At 42.0% G+C, this 21,090-nt stretch overlaps 1 protein-coding gene across 1 annotated transcript in view; it reads right to left on the minus strand.

Annotated features, from left to right (window-relative positions):
• Positions 1–21,090, minus strand: part of ADGRG5 (adhesion G protein-coupled receptor G5) — a 251,096-nt gene that overhangs the window by 53,135 nt on the left and 176,871 nt on the right. The window contains 1 exon segment of the mRNA XM_078668837.1: positions 7,506–7,627. Coding sequence (XP_078524963.1) covers positions 7,506–7,627 — 122 coding nt within the window.

Raw genomic sequence — 21,090 nt, forward strand, 5'->3', positions numbered from 1 at the left:
AAGGGTTTTCCTGGATGGAGCTTTTAGGGGCAAGTAGGGGAGTGACAGAAGGGGTGGCTGGAACCCTGATGGGTGAGTCAGCTCTAGGGGAAAATGGAGTGGGAGCGATATTGACCCATGCAGCTTTGAAAGATTTAGGAAGAGGAAAGTTCTTTGGGAAGGCTATGGTTAGGTAGAGATGAAGGGTGATTGGAGTTTTTGATAGTTTTATAACATTGAGGACTATGGAGGTTTAAGGGTAGGGGAGATAGTGATGGTGATTGTATTAATGAGGTGGGGTTTAATAATTGTGAGGCACTGTGCAAAGATTAAATAGTTAGCATGTGACCTGCTGCTGGCCTGTCCACATCCATCTCTCTTTGATTGACCATTCATCTGGGCAAGCTCATCTAGGGCAGGCAATGATAGCATGTTTACTACCATGTGTATCTAGCCATGCTAAGCATTCCTCTTGCCTGCCCATGGTAATCTACTTTGGCCTGCACACTTCTCTGCCCGTGCGCCTCTCTGCCAATCTGCATCCTTCTCTGTCTGTCATTCCAAGCCCTAGTACCACAAATCACAGCTAAGACTCACGCATTTTAGTGCTGGTTCTGGAATCACTGCACTGAAATATATAATCATGCACTCACAGCTTCTCTCTGTCCCTCTGGAATTCCTTGATTCTGTCTCAGCACTACTGTGCAATTTCCAGTGTAGGCGTGACGCTGCCGGAGAATGAGAAGGAGCCACTGCAGCTCTGTGTGTAAAAATTTGGATTTAAACTTAAATCTGAAGTAATAAAATGGTATCGGGAGGATTTAAAAGTATGGTTACCTGTTTAAGTACTTATAATCTGTAGGATCCCCTACCTGCCCACAGAATTGATGCATATAATGTTGAGGTGGAGGTGCTGCCAAAATAAGTTGATGCAGATCGAGTGGAATATCAAATGTTAATCCGCCCGGTACCATTTTGTTCCTTCAAATTCAGGATTCAATCCAGATGTTGAGATTCAGAGCAGAGTTGGCACCTTCACGTTGCCTGGCTTGCAGGAGACCAGCAGTGTGAAGTACTTGTTTCTCTTTGTAAGGATGAAAGTCCCAGACAACTTGTGCAGCTGATGCCCATGACAATTTTTCCTTTGTAGCCCGGTGTGCCAGTGCTTAAATTGGGCTAGTGCTTGCAGGTGGAGCCAACTGCCACTCATGCTTGGGAATGGTCACTTATTTTTCTTCAACAGACTTTTAGCCAGAGCAAGAGAGAGAAAAACACAGAAGGAGGAAAGAAAGAGGAGGAGAAAGAAAAAAAAAACAGTGACAAAGGTAGAAAGCAGAGATGAAAAAGAATCTTGAAGAGTGAGATAAAGAGGTAGGTAGGTTCAGGTAGTATTAAAGAGACATGAGGTGGAATCAAGACTGCAGCTTTGGTACTCGTTACCCGACCTTCGATAGTGCCAGTTAATGGCTTTGGCGGAAACGTTGCGATATAATCAAGCACTGTGGAGAACACATGTACTTTTGTTTAGGTGATAAGTTGGCGGGCCTGCCAAACTCCTTAAGCCATCCAAACTGCATTTTTGGTGCCTGAGAGTTACCCTTTGGATGAACCCTGAGAGGAAAGAACCCCGTTGGTCTCCCCCACCTTTTTCCTAAGGAGGTAACCCTGATTTTCCCCTCGACTGAACACTGACTGGTGCAGCTCATTTATATATTTTGAGATTTTGGGATGCTCATTGTTCCCTGGTGAACTGCATGCTGGCAATCCTGTGTAAATTATGTCCAGAGGCTCAGGGTCATGAGGGCCCCTTCTTGCATATTTATTAAGGATAATGTTTGCTAACATTGGTAGGGAGCCATGACTGATTTCAACCTTCGCAAACAGTGTGTATGAATTGCAGTAAGGGATTGTTAACATTACTCCTATGCCTAAGTTAAGGTGACCCTTTTATGTCCACAAACATTTATTCTAATAAATAAATGGCATTTGCAAGACAGCGGATAAAAGGACTACAATGGACCACACCATCATCACTTCTTTCTGCTCTTCTTTTGTTTATGGTAGTTGGAAGGGAATCCACATAACTTCCTGCCAGTGAAGTGCCTAGAAGGTACACCTGCATGTCCTGCCTAGGTGCTGTCCCGAGCTCCGCCTTGTAGAAGGAAAACTGACTCCAGCCTGACTGGCTGGCCCCTATGAATTGCAAAGATGCATTTGTTATGATTGGGCATTGGACTGCTGTCAACCCCACACTTATGAGCATATAACCTGGAGGTGCCCTAGACCTCACCAGAGCTCTCTTCACGTTGCCTGGCTTGCAGGAGACCAGCAGTGTGAAGTACTTGTTTCTCTTTGTAAGGATGAAAGTCCCAGACAACTTGTGCAGCTGATGCCCATGACAATTTTTCCTTTGTAGCCCGGTGTGCCAGTGCTTAAATTGGGCTAGTGCTTGCAGGTGGAGCCAACTGCCACTCATGCTTGGGAATGGTCACTTATTTTTCTTCAACAGACTTTTAGCCAGAGCAAGAGAGAGAAAAACACAGAAGGAGGAAAGAAAGAGGAGGAGAAAGAAAAAAAAAACAGTGACAAAGGTAGAAAGCAGAGATGAAAAAGAATCTTGAAGAGTGAGATAAAGAGGTAGGTAGGTTCAGGTAGTATTAAAGAGACATGAGGTGGAATCAAGACTGCAGCTTTGGTACTCGTTACCCGACCTTCGATAGTGCCAGTTAATGGCTTTGGCGGAAACGTTGCGATATAATCAAGCACTGTGGAGAACACATGTACTTTTGTTTAGGTGATAAGTTGGCGGGCCTGCCAAACTCCTTAAGCCATCCAAACTGCATTTTTGGTGCCTGAGAGTTACCCTTTGGATGAACCCTGAGAGGAAAGAACCCCGTTGGTCTCCCCCACCTTTTTCCTAAGGAGGTAACCCTGATTTTCCCCTCGACTGAACACTGACTGGTGCAGCTCATTTATATATTTTGAGATTTTGGGATGCTCATTGTTCCCTGGTGAACTGCATGCTGGCAATCCTGTGTAAATTATGTCCAGAGGCTCAGGGTCATGAGGGCCCCTTCTTGCATATTTATTAAGGATAATGTTTGCTAACATTGGTAGGGAGCCATGACTGATTTCAACCTTCGCAAACAGTGTGTATGAATTGCAGTAAGGGATTGTTAACATTACTCCTATGCCTAAGTTAAGGTGACCCTTTTATGTCCACAAACATTTATTCTAATAAATAAATGGCATTTGCAAGACAGCGGATAAAAGGACTACAATGGACCACACCATCATCACTTCTTTCTGCTCTTCTTTTGTTTATGGTAGTTGGAAGGGAATCCACATAACTTCCTGCCAGTGAAGTGCCTAGAAGGTACACCTGCATGTCCTGCCTAGGTGCTGTCCCGAGCTCCGCCTTGTAGAAGGAAAACTGACTCCAGCCTGACTGGCTGGCCCCTATGAATTGCAAAGATGCATTTGTTATGATTGGGCATTGGACTGCTGTCAACCCCACACTTATGAGCATATAACCTGGAGGTGCCCTAGACCTCACCAGAGCTCTCTGGATATTTTTTTTACTTTGCACCTGCAATAAGGGTATTGCTGATCTCTGTCTTGGGTGTACAACCTGGCTGCTGCCCACTCCCTCCTTGCTGGGACTACACCAGGGCTATGATACAAATCTGCTGCTATGCTCTGGTGCTGCTGTTAACCTAGCCCAGTATGGAAGGCACACAACAACCCTAAGGATTGCTTCACCGTTAAACAGCCAGCAGGAGACTAGAGCCCAATGTACCCATCATTAAGGGAAGGAGACACGCTGCTGTGAATTCGACCTTGTGGGACACTGCGGTTTGTGAACATCCACTGAGCTCTTCTAACAAGCTGGTCTGCCCTCAAGAACGACCCCGCAAGTTTAGTTGAAATAGTAACGACTCCACCTAGTGAGAAGATCTCCTCCATGCACCACCTTTTATTATTTTTCCTATCCATTATGTTAATTACTCCATTTGACCAGTCATGTACCGTGGTCCTGCACCCAATTGGGTAGGCAGCTGATAGCTCCAGGTAACTTTGAGGTGCACCTTTATGTGGTTCTTAGGCAGTTGGGTAGTGTGATCGTTGACACCCTTGGGGTCAGTGCATCTCTACTGTACGTCAACATTTGAGAACAAACTACAAGGCACTGACCCCTAGCCTTGCAGATAATCCTTACACTGTGTTGCCGTTGTGTTTCTCGTTTTGTTACATTGATATTTGTTGTTTGCGAACACCTCGGTTTGCAAACATTCTTAGGTAACTTAAAGCTATACAATGTATTCTGTTTGGCAGAATGGATTTATAGTCCTCCACTTTGGAAAACAGTATCCGTTCACTAACAGTAGCAGTTCACAAGCACTGGATATTGTATCATTATTGCATTGTGTTGTCCCTTCTCCATATTCAGGTTGTCAAACTTTAGAACCAAAACACAATGGGGAGTGTTTGGCCAGGGGTCCTTCTTTATGCCCTGTTTTGTGTTCTGTCCATCTGTCTGGTTGTATGCCGTAACTTCACTTGAGGATACAGGCTAATTGTAACCTCACTGTGCAACCTTGGTATTGTGCTTACTTTATTGTTGTGTTACGTATTGTGTTTCTAGTGAATAAATCCTGTATATTTTGTAACTACATATCTGTATAAAGCATTGTAACCAAACAACCCTTGGATAGGCAGTAATACTTTCTAATTATCTTGATGTTAGTGTTGCACAGCACTAGACTCACCCCCGCATGACCCCACTCGAGTTAAGCCCTGGATTGTTCTTCCATGTCTGCCTTAGAGCCAAGGGTGCTTATTTGAGACTCACTGCATTTACGGATGGTGTACCTTGGCCGCTGATTTCTAAGGAACTTCAGTTCCTTCACATTTAGATAGCGCTGTTGTTCCTGTATGTCATACTCCAGGGAATCCTGCCTGTCACTCTTGGCGTCGGATCACCACACCTTCTCCATTAGAGTAGATAAAAGGGTTGAATGACCATTCAGCTTTTACATGTGCTAGTATTTCTTCCGAATGCAGTATTGTGACTTGTGTAATTTACAGAAGGGAATGCCCAGCAAAGGTTTCCAGTACACAACTAAAAAACGGTGTGAATAGTAAAGTTCACAAATGCAAGAGGGATGAATGGTAATGCCATCTGTGTGCAGGTTTAATACAGTGTGAGTATTGAAGTTTCCTGCAAGCACATACAAGAAAGTGTGATCAATCAGTGTGCCTGGGTGGTACTATGTCCACATACAGTGGGCATCTATGCAGTAAGGTTATCTGTTCAACAACACATTGGATCTTGGAAGCAAAACTACCCGCTCCCAGGTAAGGAAGGTTGGAGTTGTGTTTCTAGTTCACAGGAGTGTATTAGCAGTGATTTCAATTCTAAATAATGAGAGGAGTGTGGAGCAAATGATGGTTTCTGTGCTCAGAAGAATGTGAGGAGTTAGACTGTGTGTGCAGGCGAGAGAAGAGAGATTTCATGTGGATTGATACAAGCATGTGAATAACGATGTTATCAATAAATAGGCAAATGAGAGGTGAGCAGCATGGTTACGAATGGCTCACCTGAAGAGATTCTGAAGAAGGGAAACCTGTTCTCAGGTACTGAAGGCTGTGGGCGGTGATGGTATACGGGCCCAGGCAATCAAGCATGTACACAGTGACATTATTTGTGTGTAGGCACAGAAGGGTGTGAGCAATGTGGTTAGCACATACTGTTGGAGTCAGATATGAGTTGGGAGGTGCTAGGTGTCTGAGACAGAATTCCTCTAGAGCCCATCACTGTAGGGTGTGGGCATTGAGGATACCGGTGCACAGGTAGAGGAGAGTGTGGGTAGTGAGGCTACCTGTGGACAGTTACAGGAGGGTATAAACAGTAATGTTATCAGTGCACAGCAACATATGGTTATCAACGTGGAGGTAGAAGAGGCTGAGAGGAGTGAAAAAAAGAGAGATGTGAGTGGGGAGGTTACCTGGGTACAGGTAGAAGAAAGTGTGAAAAGAGATATCACTGGTGCACTGGTACAGGAAGGTGGTAGCAGGGAGGCTATCTTCACATAGATACAGGGAATGACTTAACGACTACATGTACATAGCACTCAGCAAGCTAAAAAGGGATTTCTGGGTGCATGGACCAGTCCGTCCTCTGATCTTACGAAAAGGGGCAATTTTTATTTGTGCCTGGAAACACTCTAGGGAGAAGGAAGACAATACTTTGTCAGTCTGTATGCTCCAGGTTTTGGCCACATGAGAGCTAGAAGTGCAGCCGCCCCTTTGGAAAAAGTCCACATTTAGACGAATGAAAGACAGTCCCATACACGGTGTACACCTGCATTCCAGGTGTATGGTAATTTATTAATCTTTCTTAAAGCCCTGAATAGAGAGAATTACAGTTGTCAAGCCTTGAATTTATTGCAACTACTAAAGGTATTGCACAAGGCTCCAGAGATGCAAAGAGACAGACCGGCGAGAATGAGAAATACAGTTTAGATAAATCCAATCAATTTTAGTCTTTAAAGCTATTTCCTGGTTCTAAAGTCTTTACTTTTTACCCTAGTCAAAGGATTAAACCATAAGTGAAGTGTAGAGAATGGATATAATTTCTAGACAGAGTCTGCCTTTACATTCAAACTGAATCATCTCTGTTTTACCGACATTCAAATGCAATTTTCTATACACCATCCATTTTTAATTTGAATGAGGTTGCCTTGAAGGGGTGCAGGGAAGCGTGACTCTCTAACTATCTATTTTAATAATATTTACCACGTAAAGCACACAAACATCCATCTTGGGTAGAGTAACACTATGCTGAAGTAATAATAAATAAATAAAACATTTATAGAAGAAGCTGTGTGCCGACCGCACAAGGTTAAAACTTTAAATTGACCCCTACAATAAGTGAGAGGGGCCATATAAACCAAAATATATGGCGATAAAGCCAATTCTTTGAGTACCCAAAAATAGTGTTGTATATAGAGATTGATAATGTTGAATTTCACATCTTGGGGTCTATAACTAAGGAAGTCCACAAACAACTGAAAAGTCCTATCTGAAAGCAGCCATGACACTAGAGCCAATCTCAGGACAGAACCAGAAGGGATGTTATCATCGCCCATAATTTGTGCATCCCCAATTGACATGGCTTTCCACTGATGGAACAGTCCAAAAACAGTCTTGAATTAGACAAACACCGCTTTTGCCAAAATCTTTGGCAAAATAGAGAGGAAGGCAATAGGCCTATAATTGCCCAAAACGGCCAAATCAGGTAATTTTGTTTCATGAGCTAAGTTACCAACTTACCATCAATGAGGGGCTTATTACTCAGGAGGAAAACCATGGTGTCAAAAATAGCTGCAAAACAACTAGCGAATCAAACTCTTTTACAGTGTTCATGGAGGGTGGACAGTGAGATTTGCTGTGCTCATAGTTAGTGTTCCATGGACCTGGCAGTATTAAAACAACAAGACTTATAAATGGGGGTACATTCTTACCTGTAGTATATGTACATCAGGATCGTGAACAGAGAGGCTACTGCCGAGATCCCACAGCCAACGTAGGTAATGTATGTGAGGGATGCCAGGACCTGGACATCCAAAGACGCCGGAAAAATCTGCTGAAAGTGACGTTATATATTTTAGTTTCCGAAAACCCAGATCTAGATCTTATTTCTCATTCATGCTGCCATCTTTCAGCCTTTCTGCCCTTACCCATCATCATTGAACCTCACTTTCAAGGATTTGCAGTTTGTCTGGCTATAATGGGCAGCAACCAGCCTACTCCTCAGATTTCTATTGCCACAGTCAGACCCTAACCCTTCTGGATAGATCAAACTCCAACCAGACCCTCTGCACATCTATGTTATAGCCCCTTCCGCCATCGGCTGTTCCTTAGTCGGCCCAAGACCCTTTCAAGTCAATCCAAACCTACCTATCCTTCACCACAATCATCCTGAGCTAAAGCATCCTGCTTATTGTTTCCCTCACAATGCTCAGTCTGTGTGCCCACACTGGTCATTCATTTCTACTCACACCTACCCTCTCATTTGCTGTATCACATTTTATTTTTTTCTTTGTAGCTCCCAGACTACTTTAGCATTGCATACAAATATCTCAAAAAGTGTCCATTGCATTTCCTCAAATTTCATAAACTTACCACTGAAGCAAAACTTCTTCTGTAACTCCTGCCACTTGCCTCAACCAAATCACCCTCACATAAAATTACCCCCTCCACTGCCTTTGCCCCATCACTAACTTAATTTCCATGTAATTTGAGCAAACAACTTTTTCCCTTTAATTCACAATAACCTGGCGAACTTTCAAAACCACTAAAAACCTTGATTATCTTTCCTTAACTATCTCCACCTCCATACATCAAGTTGTGTGGGCAATGAGTACCAACTGTCTTTCCATAAGTTTCCATGGGGTAGCGTTTATGCCCATGGATCTGCCCTCTTTATCCTGCATATGTAATCTGTCTCACCTCCACAGTGCCACTCTTCAGTTACACACCCAACATCACATAGTTAGGTCCACCAGTGTCCCTTCATGACTTGGATAATTTTCCTTCCTTTCAGCTCCAGAGCTCAAAGTCGCATTCATGGCTCCTGGGAGTTCATGCCTCACCAATGAGAAAGGTTTGGGGTATAACATGATGGCTTGGGTTGTAGAAGCTTGGTTTGTAGAGGCGTACGCCCTGATTACCCTTGTTCAAAAACCCAGCAATCTACTAAGCTTGAAGGGACATTTGCCAGCATTATAATGTGGGACAGCCTACATGGGAATGTGTAGGTGGGGAACAACTAGAGCAACATGGTGGTACATTTGGACCATGCCAATAGCAATACAAACTGCAGTACCCAAATCACATTAAGCCCCCAACAGGAGCCATGATAAATGTGATGGGACAGGGATCCCATGGAACTTGTGGGGGAAGGCTCAGAAGGGAGCAGAAGGGAGCAGACAGACAAAAAAGGAGGCACACATGAAAGGCCAGCCCAGTGTTAAACATATATGGATGACTTGAGGCCATCTAGAGTCGACCACAAGCAGGGAGACGACTACAGTTCCATGCTATGACCATGGGGAGAGGACAATATACCACTTTCTACCTCAATGTGTTGTGTTGTAAATTCAATTGAAGTTTTCATGTTGGCCATAAATAGTTTCACAATGGGGAATTTTGGAGTTACCCTAAGAGCCAAATAGATTAGTGGCCATGAAAGTTTTAAAATGTGTGAGCAGCTACTGACACTGCATACAAGTTAATATTGTGTAACGTGAAGGAAGTTACCTCCCCAAGCGGAAGGCAGAAGTTATGGAGCTATATTAGACTGAGTAAACTGGTGATCCTCTTTCAACAGGAGATTCATTTGTTACACAAAGAGCAATTCAATATGCAACACAAAGCAGACATCTAACAGGACAGCAGCTCTCACAATACTCTACAAATAACATATTGGAGGGCTAGTTCCGTAGTACAAAAAAATCAAGAGTGCCAATACCTCGGGGTCCAACTAAATATCTGTCATAAGCTCATCACACCAAACTTGCCCCAGGACCCTTTCCGAAAGAATGCAGTTGACAACATAGTAGGTGACTCTCAGCATGAGGTGATTCTGGGAGGGGATTTAACTTGGTGACTAACAAATGGATTGAAACAGGGCAAGGAGCAATGCAGCAGGTACAGTGCCAAAGGGTATATGGAAGAGGTTTGAAGACAATGTGCTAAAAGCTGTTTAACGTAATTTGCACTCTGAAAAGAACTAGGTATAGAAATGATTCTGTCTGCTCTCATGCACACAGAACACACTTCCACATTGATTGGGATTCTGATACAGGGAATGCTGGCCTGCTCACAAAGCTAATATTTCTAATATATCTATTTTTGACCATGCCCATGTGAAGACTGAGTGTGAGATGCACAGAGGGCAAGGTCTGGGAGTCCTGTGAAAGATACGTGCAAACCTATTTAGAGACTGCAGTCATAAGTCTGAAATTAAGCAGAAGGTAACAGGATTCTTCAGAATGAACGTTGACAGTGAGAACATTCCATCCGCTAATTGGGATGCATTCAATGCCGCAATAAGTGGATGGTGACAGCAATAAAAAGCAGAAACAGAAGCAAAAGGAAATTTATAGAAAAGCAAAAAGGGAGCTTAAGGACTTAGACAGCATGTCATGTCATGTCACATGTTTTTGTATAGCGCAGCTTTTCACCGTGAGGTCTCAAGGCGCTTGCAGCAAAAACGGTGGACAACGTTGGTAGCTATTGAGGGAGGTATCAGGGGTTATTTAGGGAACAGCCAGGTTTTGAGAGTTTTACGGAATTGTTTGTGTTCGGTGATGGATAGCAGGTGAGGGGGCAGTTTGTTCCAAAGCAAAGGAGCAAGATAGGAAAAGGAACGGTGGCCATAACGGGAAGTACAGACTCGTGGTTGAATCAGGAATGATTTGGTACTGGACCTTGAGGGTATTTTGGACAGCAGTGCCATCTTAAGGATTTCTGGGGCCAAGGCAAGATATATTTTGGTATCTCCGGTCCAGAAAATCTTTATCATGCATTTTAAAGTAATTCAAGCCATATCAAAACACACGAAAAATGGACAGTGGACCAAAGGAGCAACCAGTAAGGCACCAACTCAATTCAATTCAATTCAAAAAAATCTTTATTCGGATTGCAAGAAAATCCATAAAAGCACAGTTTAAAATACAATTCAAAATATTTAAATTACAGTTACACTAGATGCAATAAATGTTTATAAAGTGCATATTAGTACAATTACAGATTCACATATTTCCATTATCTAAAGTGCAAAGGAGATCAATAATCATAAGGAGTACAAATAAATCAAGGGCATTCCATACTTCTACGAACATTAAAAATAACTTTTAGGAACGTGCTTGTGCGGAATATAAGTTCATCGTCCTCTAATTTTAAAAGCATAAAATAGGACTGGTTCAAGGAGAGAGGTCTGTGTTTTTTAAAATATGGGGCTAGAAACCATTTAATATATTTCATATAATACTTACACATGAAAAAGAAATGTAAATCACTTTGTTTACTAGTTCCGTCACAAGGGCACGGAATATTTCCATCTGGGCTGTGTCCCAAAGGAAAACAAAGTGAAAACTTTATCGTTCCTGCTCTCATTCTAAAGAGTAAGGATCTTTCCCAATTACACATTGGTAGTATCAAATACAATGGGAGTTGTTGAGTTAATAAATCATTGTTAATATAGGACACAACAGTTTGTTTTCGTATCTCTTCTGACAGTCTATTTCCATTATAGGTGGCATATAGTTCAAATTGGACTTCCTTTTTATCGGTCCTCTTAATGTGAGATGGATTATCAAAGAGGTCACCTCTATCTATGCTAGACAAACTTTCTTGTATACCTCGGAGCCATGGGATCTTATTCCATTTATCACAGGCTAAACATTCCCTTAGGATGTCCTGTGTTAGACTAGCATAGTCATTTGCCCAAATAGCCAACCAAAATAGTACGGGCCTGGCAGTAATAAAATCACTAATATAAGGTATATTCAGCTCTGAGTGGCAAATGTACCCTGATGATGAAATGGGAACCCCCAGTAGTTTCCTACAGAGCCGATTCTCTTCTCTTTGTAGTGTAGGGGTTTTTACTGAACCCCAAATTTCGGCGCCGTAGGTTGCCACTGGTGTACATTGAAGCCTATATATCTGTAAGATGGCTTTAGTTGCTCCAATTTTCCTCGGTCTGGGAAGAGATAAAATTGAGTTTATAGCCTTTGAGAACTTGCCTGTGGCGTGAGCAATATGCCCACTCCACATGCCGTTCGCAGCAAAGGCTATACCTAAGTAAGGGAAAATTTTAGTTGAGAGCAACTTATCAGCTCCTATCGTAATGGAGTTTAATTGCCTAGCACCCGGCCCACAAGACATAATGAATGATTTTTTTAAATTTACTTTAAGATCCAAATTCCCCATATAAAATGAAAAATCCCTGACTAGTGCACGTAAGGCATTAGGTGTTAATCCCATGAGCACGGCGTCATCCGCATACAAAAGACAAGGTAGTGGGCCTCCTTTAATTTTGGGGACATCTGAGGTAGCCTTCTTGAGAGAGTTGCTCAGGCCATTTATATAGATAATGAATAGCAGGGGTGCTAAAACGCACCCCTGTCTCACACCTCTTTCTACATTAATTGGCCCAGAAACTGTACCCTCCATGTCAATCCGTACTTGCGCCTTTGTATCTTTGTGCAAGTAGGCGAGGAAATGTACCAGGGGGGGATCCAGGCCGTACGACAGAAGAATCAACCACAATTTTGACCTGTTTACCAGGTCAAATGCGGACGATAAATCCATGAATGCAAGGTAAATGGGTGATGCCTTAGCTATATTATATTTACTGATTAAGAGATTTAGATTTAGGCATTGTTCAATGGTCCCAACCTTGCATCTAAAACCCATTTGACAACGGTCTAGTACCCCCATTTCCTCAGCCCAGTCATTAATTCTGTTGTACAGTACCCTACCCAAGATCTTCAGTGTATTGTCCAGGAGCGAAATAGGCCTGTAATTTACAGGATCAGATCTTTCGCCCTTTTTATAAATGGGCACTATTATGCTCGTGGACCAGGATGCGGGTATTGGAACAAACGGTAGACTATTAAAAAGGTTTACAAAAATTTTCCCCCAGAGTTCCGGCTTATACTTAATTATGTCTATTGGGAAGCCATCGGGCCCAGGTGCCTTGTTACCAAGGCTCTGATTAATGGCCACGGTGACTTCCCCCACGGTGATTTCTAAAGATTCCAATATTCCTGGGGCATAGTCTTCTTCCATGACAGCTCCAGGGCTAGCATATATTTTGGAAAAATGCAATTCCCATTGCTCACTTGCTATGGTACAGCTAGTTGATGTTACTTGTTTACCCATATCCCGCATCTTTTTAACAGCGGGCCAGAAAGTCGTAGTGCTCCCTAATGCAGCAGCAGTTGTTAGTGCCTCCCATTGCTCAGCTAGTATGCCAGCCTTCCTTAGGCCTATGGCTGTTTTATAATTTTGTCTGGCGGCCCTCACATCCCTTGTACTTCTGGGTTTGCAGTTTAAAGCTCTACGAAGAGCTTTATTTGCTGCTGAGCAATAGCAATCGAACCACCTTGGCTCAGGGGTAGTCAATTTAATAGGGACACTTAGGAGGGATTTTATGGTATTAGAGTTTAGAAAAATCTTTTACTATTCTGTGGTGGTTACCATCATCCAAGGAGCAGGATTCGATTAACCGACCATGGTTACTTATGATTATGTTTGTTACTTGGCTACTGTTTACCCCTCGCCATTTTAGTCTTAAATTATTAGTTGAGACCACAATATCCCTCGCTCCCAGGAAGCATTCATAGGCATTAGGGGGACCTAAGCCAATGGTAACCTCCAGGGCATTATGGTCCCCGAAGACAGTTTCAAGGACACAAGCCTTCTTGACTCTATCTATTAGGTCAGAAGACATAAAGATGTAGTCCACTGTACTAGAGAATTCTCGTCCTCTAAAAGTTGGGATATAGGTAAGTGGCTCATTTTTATTAACATCCATTATGTCTGTTAGGATATGTTCATTAAGGAAGCGTTCTAATTCTTCGCCCCATTTGTAAGCCCTATCTATTTGTACATTATCCATTTTAGATGTTATAAACTTTGCATTAAAATCTCCTGCTAAGATTGTCCTAGTGCTCACCTGATTATGGGATTTTTCCGCTATTTTAGATAATTCTCCGAAAAGTTCTATGTAATTATAAATTCGGAGTTGAACTAAAATCATTGTTATAAAAATTAATTAAGTAGTATGGAAGCCTACGAGTGTACTCAATTATCTGAATATTTGGATTTTTAGAGGGGATCAGTTTTATGGACCACCCTATATTTATCTTAAACCCTATTAATAAACCTCCCATCGGGCGGCCAAAAACAGACTTTTCGGCCTTAATACAATAGCAATGGAAACCCTCTATGTGTACCGCTGTTATCGCCCAAGTTTCCTGCAATAATATTATATCCTTATCTGAAATAACCTTTAGCCACTCCAAATCAGAGACCCTTTGCTGGAGTCCTGCAACATTCCAGCTTATAATCTTAAGTTCCTTATTTTGCACCCTTAAGTATTCACTACCTCTATTTGACTTAGTGTCCAGAGTGCTAATATAGCAACCCGGATCTTGGATCCTCTGTTCCACCAACTCATAGGGGGTGACATGTTCTTCCTTTTCTTGACTACAATCATTAAAAAGTAACTGAAGATGGTATAAAGCTGAGGTACATTCTATGGTAGATCTTAATGGGTATTCCCCAGCTATTTTTTGGACCCGTTGGTCCCTGGGCGGACTTGATGAATCGATTTGGTCTATAGTACAGCCCCTTCTCGGGTGCCCATCATAGGACTCTTTCATTTTGCATGTCACATTAAGTCATTCATTCTCATCCAATCGAGAGAAAGGATGGAATAAGTTAGACAGAGGTATATGCCAAGTATCCTTGGGATCATAAATCTGAGAATGATCCCTCGGATTGTTGGCAAAGAAATTGTTATTGTTATTATAAGCCTGTGGATGATTTGGATATAACGATGGAAGGCAAAAATCAGAATTCCTATAAAAATCATGGGCCACCCGATTCATAGAGGAATCTGGCCTATATGGTGCTTGGGGTCTATTACTCTTAAGAGGGTAGTGAGTGGGAATGGGATGGAGAAAGGGAAGGTCATTTCCATTATGATACCTTTGAGCTTGGTTCAAGGTTAGGGTAGATCTTAGTGAACCTTCTGGTCTCCAGTTGTTTAGGATACTATAATTTCTATTCCTCCTTGGTGGATTATGATTGGGTAGGGACTTCATAAGAGCTTCCGGATAGAAATAGCTCAGGTTATGCGTAGCAATTCCCCCCTCCCCATCCCCAGGGTACCAGTCACTGATATATGTGACTAGTCTGTGGTCTTTGAAATTAACAATAATGACATCTCCTTCGATGTCCTTTGGTCTGGATCCCACCCACTTACATCGCCTGACCGACACTATGTCACCATTTAGATGTGATGGTAATGGTCTATTTTTCCTTAGCCAGTAGATGACCTTATTTTTCAAACTTGAGTAGTGTTCATGACAACCATTTAACATAGGCGGAACTCCTGTAAGACCAATGACAAAATTTAGGGAATCCGGGGGTAAATCAGCTACATTTCTTGTTCTCATTGTTGTTACTGGGGTCGAGCCATTTAAGGATTCCTTTACAATATGACTTCTTTTTTGTATCCCTGTATTAGAATGAGAAATGTCCTTATTTATCTTGTCGGAAGCTGTGGAGAATTTGTTAGATGGTTTAATACCCACCATTGAATTGGATCTCCCCACAGCAGGCATATTAATTACTGATGAAAGACCGGTTTGTTGCTTAACTGATTCAGTAAAAGGTAGTTTAGCAGTTTGGTTCCTATTTCTTTGTTCGTCAGAATTATGATTAGGAACTACCTTTTGCCCATCAAGGATCTGATTCATTGTTTCCACTAGCGTTTTAACCCTTTCGGTAAGTGGGAGTATCAGAGCCTTGATGAGGCTATCAATATCATTAAGTAGGCCTTCATAGCTTGGAACAGATATTGATTTATCAGACACGTGCCCTCTTGGGTCCATTTTTTCCACTTCTTTCGGGATCGTGTGCAGAGGGAACATGAAGGGGCTATTCCCCTTTTTAAGTGCACCTTTCCTTCTTCTCTTTCTCGGTGGTGAGCCAGAGACTCTGTTGGAACCCTTATTACTTTTCTTAATGGGAGATTTCTTTGATTTTTCGAGATTACTGGATAAATGGTGAAGCTCGTCTGGTCCCAAAGGTGTAAATAAAGGGGAAGGTACATTTATATCGTGGAGAGGAGCTAGACCATTAGATAAGGGGGTACTTAGGTCAATTATCTGGTTATCAATAGACTCTGAAATAGTAGGATCAGGAATGACTATAATGTCATTTTGGGCAGGGTGATTAGTCTGAAATATAAGTGGAATACCCTCTGTACTAAGAGACTCACTGTCACAGTCTTTGCATTTGGTGAAATCAGTAGGGCTAGCAGAATAAACATTCTCAGCAAGGAGTGGTCTTAATTTTAGCAACTCAATGGATAAGCGTCGCCCCGCTCGCTTCTCAGCAAGCGTGAGCTCCCTGTCAGTATCACTCTTTATTTTGGCAAAAAATGTATCTAATGGACCCAGGATGAGAGATCCCACCGAACCCGACCGTGGGATCCCTTCGAGTGAGGACATTTTAAAATTGCATCAAAATCTCAATGGCAATGTAAACGGAACCTAAGGATAATAAAAACAGCAAACTCTACTCAGACACCAAAATATATGTGGCAGTAAACACAACAATCTGTAATCAAAGTCAATAGTCAACAGAGAATGTCAATACCATAAGACTACTTTCACGGTGTTGGGGGGGTGGCCCAGCCCGGCCTCCTGCGGCCCCGGACGGCCACAGACGGTCCCGCCCTTGTCCCGGGCTTCTCCCGGCGCGCTCCCGCGCGCTCCCGCGTGCGCGGGTACTACTTCCTAGGTATAGCGGGAGGGGGCGGGAAGAGGACCAGCTGCGGCGAGTCTGGGAACGCTACGCCCGCTGGTCCTCGCAGTCCCGCAAGGGTGGAGGGCGTCTCCTGCAACTCCTCTCGACGGGGGTGTATCCCAGGTGTCTTTGACCTCGAGCGGCTCCCGCGGAGCGGGGGCCGCGAGGAGTAGGATGGCGGAAGCAGGTAGGGAGTCACTGCCCACGAGGCACAAAGCACGAACAGCCCACAAAGCACCAAGTCCCTCTCTCGACACAGCAAGCGCCGAGGTCCCTACCCGCAGTTCTTTTCAATCCAGGCGGGAGGGGGCGGGAAGAGGACCAGCTGCGGCGAGTCAGGGAACGCTACGCCCGCTGGTCCTCGCAGTCCCGCAAGGGTGGAGGGCGTCTCCTGCAACTCCTCTCGACGGGGGTGTATCCCAGGTGTCTTTGACCTCGAGCGGCCCCCGCGGAGCGGGGGCCGCGAGGAGTAGGATGGCGGAAGCAGGTAGGGAGTCACTGCCCGTGAGGCACAAAGCACGAACAGCCCACAAAGCACCAAGTCCCTCTCTCGACACAGCACCAACTCAATCAAATCACCAATTGTAATTATACAAAATCAATCTCTTGTGTGCAAATCTCCAAACGTGCCCCCTGTCCAAGAGCACTCCCCTATTTCCAGGGGCAACCTAATGAAACACTAAATCAGAGATGCACCACTTTACAACAAAATTGAAAAAGTTCTTTGAATGGTAATTTCTCTATCTAGCCACCAAGTCGTTGTACACTGGTCAGGTTTTTTTCTTTTTCTTTTTCCTTTATTATTTATTTCTTTAAAAGACAGACAGCCAAAGTGTTTCGTCCTAAAAAACAGGATTTCTTCAGGGCTTTAGGTTAAAAACATATAAAAAACTATTTTTACAATACAATACAAACATATACAACATTTGAAACAACATAAAAACACACATAATCATATATCACATTAAACAAGAGACTCGCATCTAACTTTTCCAGGAGAAGACGAGAACAAATTATGTAACAACAATTGGCCTAAACATTTATTAGACATACAACAGTTTATCTATTTACACAGCTTTAGAAGAACCGCAAACGCATATGAACATCATATTTGAGAATTGATAAATGAGTCATGAGACAACATAAAAAAGGAACATTAATGACTTTTACAATATAAAGAAACAACAACAAAAGGACAACCTCAAACCAAAAGGGCAAATCTTGATACCCAATTTTTTAGAAAATACTCAATAATTAATCTGTAGACATTGGGAATCCCCAGAATCCCATGATTTATTACAATATTCCTACGAGGCAATAATCACCTCCAAAATCAATTCTGTGCATGGTGAAACATGTGAATATAGGCCACATACAATATAAAACTCACAATGAACCCAGATAACAACTATAATGACAAAAACAACCAAAAAATACAAAAAAATAATAATAATGGTGGTACCTACCACCATAGAAACTATGCAGAAAATTAGAAGTAATAGACCTAGCCGAATGGTATATTGTGACAGGGGTGGTATTTAGACCCCTCAAATCCGCTAGACAAATTGCATGAAAAATTGAAAAAGCATTGTCAATTAAGATCCTGGGAGAGTAAAAAATATGGCATTACCAAAGCTCAACCTATTTGCACAATAAATGTGCATAGCTCTTATATGGACATACCGCTTCAATTTGAGCCAATGTGTAATCCAATCAGAGCGAAAAAAGTGTGATAGAAGGTTGGATATCCTTTCAAGTTCTTAATATTACTTGGTGATTTGTAGCAGGATGTGTGGCACATGTGTTATGATAGCCACAGCAATGAACACCTTGGATTACACGGATTAAATCAATAGACAATTTAGTGATTCCAGCTGCTATCGTAGAATCACCTGTAATCCCATTGCCTCCCTTGTCACCCATATCAACACCAGATTGCACGATTGGAGTGAAAGTGGTCTATTGTCAGAGAAAGAACACAGATATCTAACAGTTAATAATCCTATGGCCCCCTGTATCTATATTCTCCCTAAAATTCATAAGGGAGGTGCTTTCCCTCCAGGTCGCCCCATCATTGCTGTTATTGATTCACCGTCAGAACGCCTTTCCCAATACTGTTTAGTGGATCGCAAGTGTCTAAATACCACCCCTGTGGCAATATATCATTCGGCTTGGTCCATTACTTCTAATTTTCTGCGTAGTTTCTATATTGGTAGGTACCACCATTATTAATATTGTTTGTGGTTTTCTGTCATTATACCTTTTATCTGGGTTTGGTGTGGGTTACAGATTGTATGTGGCCTATATTCACAAGTTTGACCATGCGCAGAATTGATTTTGGTGGTGATTATTGCCTCGTAGGAATATTGTAATAAATCATGGGATGCTGGGGATTTCCCAATGTCTACAGAATAATTATTGAGTGTTTTCTAACAATTGGGTATCAAGATTTGTCCTTTCGGTTTGAGGTTGTCCTTTTGTTGTTGTTTCTTTATATTGTAAAAGTCATTAATGTTCCTTTCTTATGTTGTCTCATGACTCAATTTATCAATTCTCAAATATGATGTTCATATGCGTTTGCGGTTCTTCTAAAGCTGTGTAAATAGACAAACTGTAGTATGTCTAACAAAATGTTTAGGCCAATTGTTGTTACAGAATTTGTTCCCTCCTTCTCCTGGAAAAGTTAGATATGAGTCTCTTTTTTAATGTGATATGTGTTTATGTGTGTTTTTATGTTGTTTCAAATGTTGTATACGTTTGTATTGTATTGTAAAAATAGTTTTTTTATATGTTTTTAACCTAAACCCCTGAAGAAGTCCTGTTTTTTTAGGATGAAACACGTTGGCTGTCTGTCTTTTAAAGAAAAAATGAATAAAGGAAAAAGAAAAACACCTGACCAGTGTACAACGATGTAAATAGATAAACTGTTGTATGCCTAACAAAATGTTTAGGCCAATTGTTGTTACAGAATTTGTTCTCTCCTTGTCCTGGAAAAGTTAGATACGAGTCTCATGTTTAATGTGATATGTTTTTATGTAATTCAAGCCATTGTCATGATAAATGATATTGAATTAAGTGCTACTTTTACTAAAGTGGTCTGACAAAAAACTGCTGAAAGTGCAAGCTATTTGCTGTCTACCAGTATAATAGTTCCAAAAACAAACATGAATAAGCAGAGTTAAACCCATTTATTTATGCATTTGGATCTAATTTTGTTTTGTCTTGCAACAAGATTTTACATGGAATTCAGTGTCTAAATAAGCCTTCTCCTTCTGTTTTAGGAAAGACATGTTGAGGGTAGTTTGGTGGATATTTGGTGGACTAATGTATAATACTAAAACAGAACATATTCTTATAGGATTGAAATATTAGCTTTAATTACTTTACATCTGTAATCACAAGCCTATCTTCCTTCACAATTGGCAGTGAGAATCAAAACATGGCTCAGGGATTTTGAACATCTAATTTGGTGAAATCTGGTCATTTGTCCTTAATTATATCCCTTGACCCTCCTCATGTCTTTCAAAGTGGACACTTCTTTGGCTAGAGGCTAACCTATGAATCTCATAAAAGAAATGGGAGAGACAGGAGACAGGAAGACAGCAAGGAAAAGAGTATAGTATATGGGACACATGCCAACAGACTCGAATCAGATGGGAAACTCCCAATTTTGTAAAGCTAAAAATGGATTTCATCCAGTTTTCTCCTGTTTGAAATTGCCTCAATTTTAATACGAGTCAACGGGAAAAATAAATCCCTTAATTATTTTTCCAAAAATGTTTCTTTCTGCTTTCTAAATGTTGAACTGTAGAGGTAGTGATAGAGAGGAAATACAAGAATAGATGAGACAGGGAGAGGAGTAAGGTAAACATAGAAATGTGAGTTAACTAGAAAGATAAAGACAGGTAGAAAGAAAATAGGTTGGTTGAGGAAAATAGGAAGAGAGTGAGGTCAAGAGTGGTAGAGGTAGCAAAAAGGAAATATAGAGGGGATACAGAGGGGGTTGAGGAAGGCTGAAAGATACGGTTCAGGGAGAGATGAGGCAGACAGCGGTAGAGACCAATAGTGGAAAAGAGATAGAGGTAGACAGATAGCGAGGTGACGTTGTGAGTGAAGTAAAGACAGATGCCAAGCCACAGCAGTGAAGCAGAAGATGGTCAATATTAGAAGATGTATGGAAAGACAGCTCAGGTAAAGAGAGTAAGTAGGCAGCAAGAAAGTTAGAGAAAGAAGGTAAGGGTAATAATGGAGATGGCTGTAGAGAGAAAAGAGATGATGAAGAGAAGCAGAGGTCAGGTGAGCAAAATGATGTGGTTGATACAGAAGCAGAGGGAAACGGTGAGGTAGAAAGTGAGTTGTGAGGTAGATAGAGAGGTAGCAACAGAGAGGTGAGGTAGGCAGAGTGAGTGAGGCATAGAGGGCGGGGTGAAATGGCGAAGACAGATGAGAGACATTTAGAGGTAGACAATAAGAGGTAGTCGGAAAGGAGAGGGATAG

Source organism: Lissotriton helveticus, chromosome 12, assembly GCF_964261635.1.
Source record: "Lissotriton helveticus chromosome 12, aLisHel1.1, whole genome shotgun sequence".
Classification (NCBI taxonomy): domain Eukaryota; kingdom Metazoa; phylum Chordata; class Amphibia; order Caudata; family Salamandridae; genus Lissotriton; species Lissotriton helveticus.